This window comes from Centropristis striata, chromosome 14 (genome assembly GCF_030273125.1).
Source record: "Centropristis striata isolate RG_2023a ecotype Rhode Island chromosome 14, C.striata_1.0, whole genome shotgun sequence".
NCBI classification, from domain to species: Eukaryota; Metazoa; Chordata; class Actinopteri; order Perciformes; family Serranidae; genus Centropristis; species Centropristis striata.
In genome coordinates, this window is record NC_081530.1 from 33829148 (window position 1) to 33844955 (window position 15808).

The 15808-nt window shown below is 39.1% G+C and overlaps 2 protein-coding genes across 4 annotated transcripts; both read right to left on the reverse strand.

Moving 5' to 3' along the window:
• Positions 1-805: 805 nt before the first annotated feature.
• On the reverse strand, positions 806-11087 carry LOC131984848 (gastrula zinc finger protein XlCGF8.2DB-like). 3 transcript variants are annotated; one of them, XM_059349833.1, is made up of 2 exons: positions 10727-11087; positions 806-2714 (listed from the first exon to the last, which is right to left on the reverse strand). In XM_059349833.1, exons 1-2 carry the CDS (start codon positions 10938-10940, stop codon positions 1741-1743), a joined length of 1188 nt encoding a protein of 395 aa, XP_059205816.1. In that variant the 5' UTR covers positions 10941-11087; the 3' UTR covers positions 806-1740. The 3 variants fall into 3 exon arrangements, with proteins under 3 accessions (XP_059205816.1, XP_059205818.1, XP_059205815.1); XM_059349835.1 differs by lacking the exon at positions 10727-11087 and adding an exon at positions 4263-4673; XM_059349832.1 differs by lacking the exon at positions 806-2714 and adding an exon at positions 6623-8711.
• Positions 11088-12211: 1124 nt separating this feature from the next.
• LOC131984799 (oocyte zinc finger protein XlCOF7.1-like) lies at positions 12212-15515 on the reverse strand. The gene has a single exon (XM_059349775.1). It carries the CDS (start codon positions 15461-15463, stop codon positions 12989-12991), a length of 2475 nt encoding a protein of 824 aa, XP_059205758.1. The 5' UTR covers positions 15464-15515; the 3' UTR covers positions 12212-12988.
• Positions 15516-15808: the final 293 nt, after the last annotated feature.

The window sequence follows — 15808 nt, forward strand, 5'->3', positions numbered from 1 at the left end:
CATTTTTATTTTTGCTGAGTGACTGTTAAAAGGTTGATAATTACTCCAGTTTGTCACCATTCACGACTGCAGAACCACAGGATAACTCACTTTTCTTTTGTCTTTTTATTTCACACTCACATCCTCCTTTCATTCGTAAAGGATATTTGACATTTTTTAGACTTTAAATAGTTTTTAAGGTTGAAAACCTAAAAAAACATCCTGAATTTCATGAAATAATTCGATTAAAAATTAAACAATCAACGTCATAATTAATTGAAATGTACAAATTAAAATGCCTACAGTGTTCCCTTTGACAAAAATATAAATATATCATATTAAACAAAGCATGAAGACCAACACAAAGCTAACTATTTGCACAATCACAATGTAAATCAGGCATCTGTTTACTTTCAATGATTACAACGGCAGGAAAAACATTCAAACTTTCTCTAATGTTCCTTTTTGTCCTCACCAGTCGTGTCTTTTCTCTCAGTGTGAGTTAAAGCTCTTTTCTTTGTCTCTGCCTCTTGCTGCTTGGTGTTGAGACCTTGGTATTTTTTCATCCAGGTGCTTTTGTCTGCTTGATGAGCTGCAGCTGAGAGCTTCTTGTTCTTCTTCTCCCAGTGGAAACCAGGGTCAAAGTATTCTTAAGGAAAAAAATATTTTTAAGTACCATTTTTTTTAAAAACGTTGCACTTAACACAAAATTTAAGAAGATTTGGTATTCATTAAGGAATTCTTATCCTTTTCTTTATTTTTTTCCTTAACTTTCTTCTTAAGTTTCTTCCTAAGACAGAACTTGAGAACAAATGAGATTCTTGAAAACAAAGTTCTTAGGTTTCTTCTCACAACTTTAAGAGAAGCCCCCAGCAGTCTGAAAACAGCTACAGGGGAAAGGAAAGTCTTTATATGTACTTACTTGAACACATTTGTATGACATGTATTTGATTTCTTTTGGTCCTTTTGTAACTGATGATCCATTCAAGGACCGTCAGAAAGTTCAAACTCCAGCGATAATGCCTGTTTTACAGTTTCTTTCAATGATTAAAGATGTATTTTTGGCAACCTTTCTAAAAAAAAACCTACAAATTTGATGGTGGGGTTCAGAGGGTGAATGACCGTTTTGTGTCATTTAATTCAATGAGGCTGAAACATCAAACATGAGGAACAAGAACGAAGCAGATTCATGACCAGAACTTCTCTTTAAATCCAAAATATTTACAATATTAAATTTTATGAGGAAAGTTTAAGATCAAAGAGCTACAGACAGGAATGTACATAAATATAATCTATACGGTTCATGTATTAACAATAAGAATATCAACTGTACAGAGAGAATTAAAGATAAAAACAATAAAACTCACTGCAACACGTCTCCCGCTGCATTTCTTTTATTTGTTGACCATTTTTATCGTTTTCAATATGAAATATTTTTTTCCACAAACTCTGAAACTGCACAACACAGTTAAAACAACACGTGTATCATTATGTTTGCATGAAAATAGTCCATCAAATATCAGTGAGAGGTGAGATGACTTCTTATCTTTTGGAAATACACTCACATTTGTGGTATTTTGCCTCCCAGAGACAAAATAAGTTTTATAATCTGCATCTAATAGGAGGGAAGTTCACAAGTTGCACAAGCTGTAATACAATAACAGCAGCATTTATAAATGAGGGATAAACCTATAATTAACATCAATATGACGTAATTGTGACAGATTTAGTCCCTGAGAGTTAAAGCAGCAGTTGGTTGCTTTATTGTTTCGTTTCTGCTCCGACACACTCGTGTCTCTTAAACTGCGACTGCCAGGTGAAGCTTTTGTCACAAACACTGCAGCTGAATGCTTTCTCGCCGGTGTGCGCCGCCATGTGTCTCGTCATGTGTCCCTTCCGCGAGAAACTCTTCCCGCACACGGAGCAGACGAACGGCTTCGCCCCCGTGTGCGTCCTCATGTGCTGCACCAGCGTGTGGCGCTGGGTGAAACTCGTGCGACAAACAGAGCAGGAAAACGGTTTTTCTCCCGTGTGGATCCTGAAGTGAGCGACCAGATCGGAGCGCTGCCGGAAGCGTTTGCTGCAGAGCGAGCAGCCGAACGGTTTCTCCCCAGTGTGGACTCTCATGTGCTTCTCCAGAGACCAGCCGTGACTGAAGCTCGTGTCGCAGACGGAGCAGCTGTAGGGTTTCTCTCCTGAGTGACATCTCACGTGAGCGACCAAGTGTTCCCGCCGGTTGAACCGTTTACTGCAGAAGGAGCAGCCGAACGGTTTCTCTCCTGAGTGACACCTCATGTGTCTCTTCAGATTCGTCTTGTGGCCGAAAGTTTTCCCACATTCAGCGCAGATAAACGATTCTTTATTACCAGCCTCGCTCTCGTGACTGATGACAGCCTGAGCCTCTTGGGGCTCGGTCCAAGCTTCATCACTCACATCCGTCTCAGAAGAGTCTCCAGTCTCAGGATCTGGATCTGGATCTGAGCTCCTGTCTGGTTCTGGTCCTCCACAGTCCTCTCCACCAGCTTCTGTTTCCATTTGTTCAGTTTGTGTTTGATGAAGCTGTGAGGACTGAGGTTTCTCTTCATCTTCTTCACTCTTCACCGGGACAGGAAGGAGCTGCTCTCCCTGCTGACTGGCCCAGAGTTCCTCCTGTTCCTCTTTAATGTGTGGGGGCTCTGGTTCCTCCTGGTGTTCAGAGGGATCCTCTTCTTTACTCCCCAGCAGCTGCTGAACATCTGCAGGAAGAGTGAAATACACAATATAAAACTTCAGATGTCAGTGATGAAATAATCATTTATATCTTCTGTGCACAATATTTGACCTGCAAAAAGCTTATCAGTTTAAAGTGATTACACATTATATCTAAATTATAGCTCATAACAGTATATTAAGTAGTTAAAATAACCCCTACCTTGACAACACAAAATGTTACTTCCATAAATACATCATTGATAATAATCCAATGATATATTTTGAATATATAAAATGCAAAAAAATGCAAAATTAGTATTTTACTTTACTTACTTTTATACTTTAAGTACATTTTGATGCTGATACTTTTGTACTTTTACTTCAGTAAGGCTGTGCAATGCAGTACTTTAACTTGTTGTGGAGTAATTCTGCAATGTAGCTATAGTACTTTTACTGCAGTAAAGGATCTGAATACTTCTTCCACTACTGCTGGCAGGTTTTTCTCTCATGTAACAGACATAAAGCTTCATGTAAAGCTTATTTTAAAGCATGCTCAACTCTAATTCCAAAAAAGCTGTTGTCTAAAATATAAATAAAATGGAATGTAATAATATTAATGGTCATTTGTGACATGTATTCAATTAAAAACTGCACAAAGACAAAATATTTAGTTTAATATGATAAATTATATTTATGTACAGAAATGTGCAAAAATCTGAGGCAGCTGTGAAGAATTGATGCTGGTTTGGTCACCAAATATTGACTTGATTTAGATTTTTTAGATCTTCTGTTCACTCACTTTGTATTTTGTTAATTAATCGAACAATATTCACTTATTACATTAATTGTCAACTATTTTGATAATGGAATAATTGGTTTGAGCAGTTTCTTAAAGACAAGTCCAAATTCTCTGATTTCAGCTTCTTCAATGTGAATATTTCTGGTTTCTTTGTTCCTTTATGACAATAAACTGAATATCTCTTTGATTTGTGGACAAAACAAAAGATTTGAGGACGTCGACTTGTGGTTTGGGAAACAGTGATTGATATTTTTCAACATTTTATTGGCCAAACAACTAATCGATTAATCCTTTAAATAATCGACAGATTAATCGACAATGAAAATAATCATTAGTTGCAGCCCTAGTTTTATTGATAATAACCAAAATCATTATCAAGAAAAGCATGGAAAATGTCAAGATATCAGCTCTTAAATTAAACTCTTATCAGCTATTTTTGTTGTTATCATTATATTGGTCCAAACAAAAGCTGTACCAGGCAATAAAATGAACAAGAAACTAAAGAAAACAATGGTAGTCTAGTACACACACACACACACACACACACACACATATTGTTATGTATTCTGTTTTTTTAAGCCTATTTATAACTTTTGGAATCGTGGTAGTATGAAAAAGAATTAATCAATCACGCTGGGTACTTTTATTGTGAAATCCGGGTATAATCCGGATGTACACTGTGCTTCCGTCCGAGCTTCAGACAAACGAAATGTTGTTAGAAAAGCTCAATAATAATGTTAATAATCATAAAACGAGGGAGAGAGTTTGTTTACTGGACCGTTTGTTCAGTTACCGTAAAGTCCAGAGTAGAGGCGCGTTTCCTCCGCAGTCAGTCGCTGCTCCACCAGCGCTCTCACCGTTTGGACTTTAGACATTTTTCACAGTGACACCAACTTTTTCTCCACACAAACTCCGTCAGAAACACAGTTTGCTCTCCATCGAACAGTCACTCTGACTAGCGCCGCGGTGCTAACCAGCTAGCATGCTAAGCTAACTTGAATGTGTTTGTAGTCTACAGGGAGATGAGTCAGAGGTAAAACATCCAGAAAGAAAAGGTGAACAGCACAAAGTCCATTCAGACACGTTTATCCGGACACACAGAGGCTCTGATAGAGCGGGACAGTCCGTATATTTTATAAAGAAAAGAGCGAAATAATCAACCGGACGCCATGTTTGAGCTCTGTAACGTTAACGGCAATAAGATGAAGTGCTTCCGGTGTCGTTTCCTTTTTGACTTTCTAAATAAAAGTCCGTGTAAGTTTTATTGATGTATTTAGTTAACCCTTTGGCGTTTTTGACTCTTTATTTTTGTAATTCTGCCTGTATATGCAACTTAAATAATGATCACCATGCCATGCTGGTATCATCTTTTTCAGCACAACCTCACCTGATTATTATTTTGTCGTTTTGACTTACTGGATCAACATTTTGAACACAAAAAACACACACAAAATTACAGAAAAACACAAATAACAAAAACACAAAAAACACACATAAAAAACACACAAGAAACACACAAAAAAATTACACCCCCACCACATAAAAACACACAGAAACCACAAGAAGCACACAAAAAATACACAAAAAACAAAAAACAGTAAACACAAAGGATTGCATTAAAAATGTTGAAACGCAAACTGCAAAATTAGAAAAATCTCTGCAAAAAAAGTAAACCATGTTATTACACTTGGTCGAGGTGATTTTTAACTATGTTAAAAAAGAGTTGACACACTAAATTGGACATGGAAACTTGTGTAAAAGCCAAAACTTTAGAGTTCAGGTGACAGCAGGGAAACATGCTGCTTCGTTTTTAAGTCGTGACATCATGAAGAAGTCGTGCTCCGGCGCTTTCCTGGACTCCAGAGGGTTAATTCGGTTTCATATACAAAACGAGAACTAGACCTCTATTTTATTACAGAACTAAACTAAGGCGGGGGTTTAACAGCAAATTAACAGACAAGACTGGTCTCAAGACACACTGGGGACTTACAGGTTCATCTGAATTCATTAGAATATGATTTAAAAGTCCATTTCCAGTAGTTCAAGTCAAACAGCCCCAACCAAGTATTGAGTCATATAGATGGACAGACTTTTCAGAGGCCAACATTTCCATATTAAACAGACTTTTTAAAATTGGTCTTTTGCATTATTCAAATTTTTTGAGACACTGAATTTTAGGTCTTCATTAAATGTAAGCCATAATCATTACAATTAGAAGAAATTAAATAAATTAAGACATGAAATGTTTCATTCTGTGTGTAATGGATCTATATAATGTGTTATTTCCACTTTTTGATTTAAATTACTGACATAAATAAACTTTTCTATGATATTCTAATTTATTGAGATGCACCTGTATGTATATATTACATAAAAAAGGTTTTTTAAAAAGTTGATTTGTTAAAAACGCTTCCATTCTCTCTCACTGTCTAATAATGCTGTAAAATACCGCCCCAAAAAAATGCAGACTTCATGTTGTACATTGTTGTACCATTGTGTGATAGGCCTACACCTGGTCAGTAACACAATTCACTCTGGATTTACACCCTGACTCATCTCATCTGTAAGTCTATTTAGCCTACCTATCTTTAGGAGTTTTAAAGTGGCTACAAGGTTCGATTTTCCAATAATATTCAAATAGTTTCCAGTGAATATCAATGTTCAATGTGTATGTGCTGGATGGTGTGGTACCTTATGAAAAGTAAGTGTTTTATGGAGTTGCAGACGTTGTAGTGGTCTGCATGTAATGTGCAAATTCTGTTATTCACATCCATCTGTTTTTGCTGCATGTTAACTTCTTCCCTCCTATATCTGTGTCTGTATATATGTCTAACCATGTTGAATGATTCAATTTCTTTTTCTTAAAATAACTATTTCTGTGTCTCTTTATATCTCAATGTACATCCATGTATTACCCAATATACACTTTGTATATTAACACTACGCATTAAGAGTATTACACCTCATTGTACATCCCACTTTCACACACAACCTCATTTCGCCATAATTGAAAAATCTACTTAATCTCCAACTATACGAATAAATACTTCCTGCGGGCATTGCACTAGTTGATATAATGGTTGAAATTCTTGAGCTGGAATAAAAATAAATCTTTTCTTTGTGGCCTGTGCACCGATAGAAGGCGTAATTACTGAGCAAATAACTTTATTTAAGAACATTTCACATCATTAGACATCAAAACAATTTCAGAAATGAACATGTCAAAACAACAGTAAATAGCTGAATAATTGGTATTTATCAATTTCAGACCATTTCATCATTTTAAAACATTTTCATATCAGTGCATATCAGAAACATTTACGCTGAAACGTTGCAGACTGTAATAACAATAACAACAAGATCTGTCAGTCACAAAGCCACAAGGAGCCAGCAGCCAGCTTTGTATTCAGAGTTCAGATAAGTGTTGAAAGAATATGAGTAAACGAGTAAAAAACTTGAACAACCAGATGAGAGCTCAAACTGTGACGAGTTAGTTTTAACCCTTTTATGGTATGCATTATGATACGTATTATGAGTGAGGGTTTTTTTGTCTTAAAATAGACAAAATAAACATAATCTGAAGAAATTGCATAATTTTTTTTTTTGGGAAGTTTTTGGGGTTTGTTGCCCGTAAGCAACATTGTACCATAACGGTACACAAGTGAAGAAAAGTCTTTAAAATTAATTTTACCATAATTTATCTAATAAACGTTAATAATAGATTTAGTAGCTTCAGCAGGGTACAATACATAACATTTTAAATTTAAAAACATAATTAGAGGAACTTTTTTTTAACTGGTTTCTTGTCTGAATGTTGCCTGTAGGAAACATTGTACCATTGAACCAACAGCCCATTGAAATTAATGTCTTGAACAGTCTAAGTGTATGAAACTATCAAAAATGAAGATTTACCCACCTATCAGTAGGAATATACATTTTTTTCCTGATGGAAAAGGGCCAGGAAGTGACATTTTGAGTGATTTTTTGTGGCGCAAAATGGCACAAAATGGCTTTTTTCCCTTTGGAAAAGTCTGCAAAGTAGTGTTCCAATATGACCTCCTGGAGGTCATGTGACAAATTAAAGCATTGCTAGTAGTTCCCTATACTCTTCCCTCTTTTTTAAAGTATTGCATCACTCAAAAAGATGGGTGGTAGAAATTTGCCGGGTGACGTCTCATGTGGTGAATTAATTTCAGCTTCTTAGAAAATCTCTTCTCGCAGGCAATGCAGCTGAATGGTTTCTCTTGTGTGTGGACGATCATGTGGACCTTCAGATTCGTCCTGTTGTCAAATTGTTTCCCGCATATAAAACAGATACACAAGTTCCTATCAGCTTTGCAGATAAAATCCCTGACTGATAGTTCATCGTTTGAACCTGACTGAGGTTCTCTGGTCTCCGTCCAATCAGAACCATCCTCAGACCCAGAAGAGTCTCCAGTCTGATCATCTGGATCCAGTTGTAAATGTGGATCTGGATGAGAGTTCCTGTCTGGTTCTGGTCTTCCCTGGTCCTCTCCATCAGCCTTTAAAGAGTGATGACTGTAACACTTGTGGTTTTTCAGCTGGTATCTCCTGATGAACTTTTTGTCACACTCGGTGCAGCTGTATCGTTTCTCTCCCGTGTGGACGAACATGTGGTGAGTCAGAGTCGCCTTCTGTGTGAACTTTCTGCTGCAGACGGAGCAGCTGAACGGTTTCTCTCCAGTGTGAATCCTCATATGTAACTTCAGATGGCCCCGACGACGAAATGTTTTCCCACACTCAGAGCAGTCGAATCCTTGTCTGAAAACGCTGAGAGGGACTTCACGTTTCACGAGTTTTACCCCTGACTGAGGTTCTCTGGTCTCCTTCCAATCGGCGCTGTCATCAGTCTCAGGTTCAGAAGAGGCTCCAGTTCTATCAACTGTATCTGGTTGTAAATGTGGATCTTGATCCGACTTCCTGTCTGGTTCTGCTCCTCCACGGTCCTCTCCAGCAGCTTCTGTTTGTATCGGAACACATTTATGTTTTTTGAATTGTCGACTCCTAGCGAATCTTTTGTGACAAACGCCGCAGCTGAAGGGTTTCTCTTCCGTCTGGATCACAGCAGCTTCTGTTTCCATCTGATCAGTTTGTGTTTGTTGATGCAGAAAGAGTTCCTCCTGTTCCTCTTTAATGTGTGGGGGCTCTGGCTCCTCCTGGTCCTGGTCCTGGTCCAGACTGCAGCTCCTCTCCTGCTGCTCCTCTTTAACAACAACCACATCTGAAGCAGAAACACAGAAGGTGTTAAAAGGCTCAGACACTCACTGTATGGTTTCCCTTTCTCCCCGCCAATGCCCACGCTCTGTGCACGCGTGATGACATATGCACTTTGATCAAGTTTGTACCTGGACATGTTCGCAGTGTGTGTTTAGTTTAGTTCCCCGGACGATATTTGCCGTTGTTAAGAGCATTAAATCCGTGAAGGAATGTAAGTGACCTCATAGTCTGTTGTTAAGTGTTTATATAATCGCAGATTACGATGTCGCGCTATTTGTGCTGTTCATGTACAGAGAGAATGAGCCTGTTATGCGGCTGCCAGCAGCAGATACCTTGCTTAGCCTGTAGGCAGCGCCACTGTACTGTGTCCTAGTTAATGATAGCTTGCATATTAACTCTATGGAGTCTTGGGCTATTTTGTCCATTTTTTAATCCTTTTCATGTCTTTTCGTGTCATTGTAAGTCTTGTTATGTCTTTTTGTGTCTTTTTTGGTCATTTTGTGTCTTTTTATAGTCACTTGCACCAGCACAAAATTTAGATGCACCCACATTTTTTACTGCGCCCCTTAACGCCATGAAGTCACATTTTTATCGCTCTCCATAACTTTCATATAATGTCAATGATTTTTAAACAAGAATAAGGTGTAGAAAATGCTTGTCCTTATTTCATTGAACGGCTCTTACTAATATATGTATATATATATATATATATATATATATATATATATATATACATATATATATATATATATATATATATATATATACACAGTTATGGAAAAAATTATTAGATCACCCTTGTTTTCTTTGGTTTATTGTTCCTTTTAATGCCTGGTGCAACTAAAGGTACATTTGTTTGGACAAATATAACAATAAGAACAAAAAATAGCTGATAAGAGTTTAATTTAAGAGCTGATATCTAGACATTTTCCATGGTTTTATTGATAATAGCCGAAATCATTATGTAATGACTGAAATTAAGATTGTCTTTGAACCTTTTATCTGAACTATTGCCATTTTTATGAATAAAAAAAATCTATTACAGATGTTTATCCTCTATTTTTTTTGTGTTGTGTTTATACCTACTTTCTCTGTAAAGCCCTATAAACTGCAATTGTGTATGAAATTTGCTATACAAATAAATCTGCCTTGCCTGACTATGATGAACACATTAATTCATCAATAATTATAATCCAGAAATATTCAAGATCTCATGACTTTGCCATTTGCTCTGCACAAATTTGTTAAATTAAAAGAAATACAACAAATAAAGCTGCAAGCAGCAATGAAAACGACACATTAACATTACACCAACGCTTACATTAACAGTATGTTAATTAAGAAACAAGCCATCCAATAGTTAATGATTGATCTCACTATATTCTTTTTTTCCTTGTGTACCTTCAGTTGAACTATGCAACATCATGTTTGTTTTTCCTGATATCGGATAGTTTAGCTGAAGATACACAAAAAAAGGGAAAGTGTGTAAATAACATGCATCAGACTTTAACCCGGCTTTAACCCGGGGCTCACACATGACCAGGTGAGCTACCTGAGCATCTCAGTAAACAACTGTTTTTTAATGTGTCTTTTTTTAGATCCACTCCAGATGCTACGTAATATTACAGCTCACTTTGTGTTAAATTCCTTTCCCACAAAAGTACATTTACCTCTGAACAACTATTCTGGATATTTACCTGCTGATTATGTGCATCTTTACTGTCATTAGAGTTCAAAGTTGTAATAAACCGTTGAAAAACTACATCTCCCATGAGGCTTTGCTGGCGCTGCTTTGTGTGAGACTCATGGGAGTTGTAGTTCATAACCACCAACAACGTATTTATCGCTGAATATGACTTTAAATCGTGATTTATTTTCACATGTGTCTGTCCGGTCCTACAATGGACTCCAGTGTGTTTCAGACTGTGGACATTAAACTACAGAAAATATTTCCGTTTAGTGAAAAACGTTGCTTATTAGCATTAGCATTAGCATGTGTCCGTGTTGCTCCGGACTGACCTGCTCTGTGCAGCCGGACTTGGGGCTTCAGCACGGCATCGAGCAGCCTCCTCTGGCGGCAGATCTGCCGCTCTGACCGCTCCACTCTGTCTTCGTACTCCGCCACGGTTTCCTCCAACAGACCGACGATCTCCTCCGCAGCCGCCGTTAGCCGCTCGGTGAGCGCTCGGACCCGCTGACGGACCGACACCCGCAGCAGCTGCACGGAGCACATGGTTCTCCTTATTGTGGACTTAACGTTATACCCTCAAGGCTGGTCCGGGGGCCGGTTCCGAGCCGGATCTCGAAGCAGTTCGTCGCGTTTCGACAGCCAAAGAACCGGCGAGGCCGCAGACAGACCAGCAGCAGGCGGACTGGATTCACGAGTTCCGCCCAGATTGTGTGAACAGCGCCCCCTGCTGGACCGGAGGACACACAACAACAAGCCTGCAACGACTCATCCAGCAGGGGGCGACAAAAGCACTCCGGTCCTTTCTATCTCAATAATAATAATAATAATAATAATAATAGCCTAAATTCATATTTCGAGACTGTATCCCAAATTGGATACATCTGCAACGCTGCACTTTCTGGTGTTTTCACGGTTATTTCGAATAATATCGCCACCACCAGTGGAGGTATAATTGATTTATACATATTTAACAATCTACATGTGAAATTTAGTTCATGTACATGGAGATTTACATGTCTAATTATAATATGAAAGTAACTCTGATGAGAGAAATCAGTAAGAACACTCCGGGAACGATCTTAAAAGTACATCTGCATTTTTACTGTACTGTATTTTATTGTGAAGGACAGAAGTACAGTCCGGCTGTGTTGATAACGATGGTTGATAACGGTGATATTTATTTGACTTACCTAGAAACATCCAATTTCCCCCGAAAAACTCAGCAGCCCCCATTGTTTTATTGTTTTACAGCGAGGGGATGAAAGTGTGGGATACAGTTAGCTCACAGCTAATGTATAAATTCTTTAGCGTCCTTTAACCGACTCTGGTAAACCCGAGGCTAACATACACAGTTTAAACAATATACGGTTCAAAAGATAAGGAGTTAGACTCAAGTTTCACACCACTTAATTATTGGAAGCATAACATGACCATTTATATTAGTAGTTAATATGAAATTTTGATAGAATCTTAGCCGGACGGTGGGATGCAGTTACGCTAGCACCTTTCAAAAAACCCAAGGATGCTTTACAATGAAGGGGTTAGGCGAGTCCATTAGCCTTTGTAAAGAGATGGTGCTTGAGTAGTTTTTTGAAAATGTCCAGATGGAGGCAACATTTCGGGTTTGGGCTGAGAGACAGAGTCCCAGAGGGTCTTAGGGGGCCGCAGAGCTGAAGGCACGAGCCCCAAAAGTTTTTACTTTGGTGCGGTGGGGGGTGAAGAGCAGAGGAGGAGCTCAGGTTACGGATGGTGTGTAGGCTGGAGGAGGTCGGTCAGGTATGGAGGGATCTGTAGGTCAGGAGGAGGAGTTTGTGTACAAAGCTTTATTCACATTTTCACAATTTAAACTGAGACGGCACTTTAAGCGCCATAAACATAATAATGCATTTTATTTATAATGCACTTTACATTAAAGGACATCTCAAAGTGCTACAGGTTAAAAGCACAACAGTTCAATTAAAAAAAGGATAAAACAGTTAAAAACAGAAGAAAACATTTAGTGAAGTGCTGTAACAAAGTGACAGCTGTGTGTGTGTGTGTGTCACAGAGTCATAGTGTTATAATAAAGCTTTGATTCCGAGCTGAGGGTCAGAAACAGATGAATCACGATAGATAATGAGGTAAAAATAAATATAACTTTATTAAAAAATAAATTAGAATATAAACCACAAACTTCCTAACATCACAACATAAATTATGAGTTAAATGTTAATTGCATCATGCAATGTTCACACACAGAAAAATACTAACCAAATATTATCAATATTTCTACAATCATTGATCAATGTCTGACTGTTTTTGATGCTTAATTTATTCTTTATCCAGTTATTTTCTTCTAAAGCAAAAATAGATCTTCCTGTTCCTTTTTTTTGTAAAGCACTGCATTACAAAATGGACATTTAAAAGCATCAGAACAGAGTAAAGTCACACTAACAGGCACAATAAGAATAAAATACACAGTGACAAGTGCTTTAAACATAGCAGCAGTAAAACAATTTGAACTTTAAATGTTTTGAATCAGTTTAATATGCACGTGTCACAGCGTCAAAGGCCGGTTCAGTCGGTTGGCTGGTTAATAAAATCAAACTGGTTTAAGTTTGTACTCCAGTCTTCCTGTCTGGTTCTGGTCCTCCACAGTGCTCTCCATCAGGCTCTGTCTCTCTGTTCTCCTCAGTCTGAGTCTGACGAAGCTGTGAGGAATGACCACCAACACATTTATGTCTCTTGAGGTTGTAAGACCAGATGAACACTTTGGCACAAACACCACAGCTGAAGAGTTTCTTTCCTGTGTGAGCTGCCAAGTGTTTAGTCAGATTTTCCTTTTGTATAAAACCTTTCCCACACACTGAGCAGCTGAAAGGTTTCTCCGCTGTGTGAGTCCTCAAGTGTTTCTTTAGGTGTCTACTCTGAGTGAAACCTTTCCCGCACACTGAGCAGCTGAAAGGTTTCTCCTCTGCATGTATTAACACGTGTCTCTTCAGATACGCACTGGTGCCAAATGTTTTCCCACACTCAGAGCAGCTGAACGGTTTCTCTCCTGTATGGGTTGTCAGATGTGTCTGTAAACTTCCATTCTGTGAGAAGGATTTCTTACAAACAAAGCAGCTGAAAGGTTTCTCTCCTGTATGAGTCATCATGTGTCTCGTCAGATTTGCCTTGCGTTCAAATCTTTTCCCACACTCAGAGCAGCTAAATGGTTTCTCCTCAGCACTACCTGTTGAGTCACCAACAGGGACTTCATTACCTGACTGAGGTTTTCTGTGTTTAGTCTCAGGTTCAGGGGAGTTTCCAGTCTTGTCCTCTCCACCAGCGTCTGCTTCCATCTGTTCAGTTTTCCTTAGATGAAGCTGTGAGGACTGACCACTAACACATTTATGTCTTTTAAGCTGATGAGGCCAGTTGAACATTTTGTCACAAACACTGCAGCTGATTCGTTTCTCTCTTGTGTGGGTGATCATGTGTTGTGACAAATTTCCCGCTATTTTAAAACCTTTACCACAAATTGAGCAACTGTATGGCTTCTCTCCTGTGTGCGTTCTCATGTGTATCTTCATTTTGCTACTTTGAAGGAAACCTTTACCACACACTGAGCAGCTGAAAGGTTTTTCTCCCCCGTGGACAGCCATGTGTTGTGTCAGTCGTCCCTTCAGTGTGAATCTTTTCCCACACACTGAGCAGCTGAACGGTTTCTCTCCTGTGTGGCTGCTCATGTGTCTCTGCAAACTTCCACTCTGTGAAAATGTTGTCTTACAGACTGAGCAGCTGAACGGTTTCTCTCCTGTGTGAGTGATCCTGTGTCTTTTCAGATTTCCCTTACGATCAAATCTTTTCCCACACTCAGAGCAGCTAAATGGTTTGTCCTCAGCACTACCTGTTGAGTCACCAACAGGGACTTCATCACCTGACTGAGGTTCATCAGTCTCAGGTTCAGAAAAGCCTCCAGTCTTCCCATCATGATCAGGTTGTAAATGTGGATCTGGATCAGAGTTCCTGTCTGGTTCTCGTCCTCCACAGTCCTCTCCATCAGCTTCTGTTTTTATCTGTTCAGTTGAGCTGCTGGCTGGAGGCTCTGACTCTCTGTTCTCCTCAGTTTGACTCTGATGAAGCTCTGAGGACTGACCACCAACACATTTATGGTTCCTGAGCTGATGAGGCCAGTTAAACATTCTCTCACAAACACCGCAGCTGAACCGTTTCCTTGATGTGTGGATGCTCATATGCTGTGCCAAATTTCCCGCTATTGAAAACCTTTTACCACAAATGGAACACCTATACGGTTTCTCTCCTGTATGAGTTCTCATGTGTATCTTCATTTTATTACTTTGAAAAAAACCTTTACCACACACTGTGCAGCTGAAAGGTTTTTCTTCTCCGTGAACTGCCATGTGTTGCTTCAGTTGTACCTTCTGTGTAAATCTTTTCCCACACACTGAGCATTTAAACTGTTTCTCACCTGTGTGGACGTTCATGTGTCTCTGTAAATTTCCTCTCCATGTAAACGATTTCTCACAAACTGAGCAGCTAAAAGATTTTTCTCCTGTATGAGATCTCATGTGTCTTTTCAGACTTCCCTTGAGGAAGAATCTTTGCGCGCACTCAGAGCAACTGAATGGTTTCTCTCCTGTGTGAGTTCTAATGTGTCTCTTTAGATCTAGATCTCCAAAGAATCCTTTCCCACACACTGTGCATCTGAAAGGTTTCTTGTCCGTGTGGATCCTCATGTGTCTCTGTAAGCAACCACTCTGTTTAAAAGAGTTCTTACAAACTGGGCAGGAGAAAGGTTTCTCTCCTGTATGAATACTCATGTGTCTCTTAAGATTTCCCTTCCGGCCAAATCTTTTCCCACATTCAGAGCATCTACATAGTTTCTCACCAGCATAACATCTCAAATCACTGACATCATCATTTCTCAGAGAGTTTAAACCCGACTGATGTTCTCTGGTCTCCTTCCAATCAGCACTGTCATCAGTCTCAGGTTCAGAAGAGTCTCCAGCCTTGTTATCTGGATGAGAGTTCCTGTCTGGTTCTGGTCCTCCACAGTCCTCTCCACCAGCTTCTGTTTCCATCTGTTCGGTCTGTGTTTGATGAAGCTGTGAGGACTCTTCATCTTCTTCACTCTTCACAGGGACAGGAGTGAATGTGAACTTGGTGATATCAGCCTCCTCCAGCGCCTGAAGCTGCTCTCCCTGCTGACTGGTCTGAGGTTCCTCCTGTTCCTCTTTAATGTGTGGGGGCTCTGGCTCCTCCTGGTCCTGGTCCTGGTCCAGACTGCAGTTCCACTCCTGCTGCTCCTCTTTGACAACCACTTTCTGGACATCTGAAAATAATGCTGAAATTCATAAAGTCATTAATGTATGCTTCAACATTTCTGTCATTCCATAACACACCACACTCCACCATTGAAAATTCAC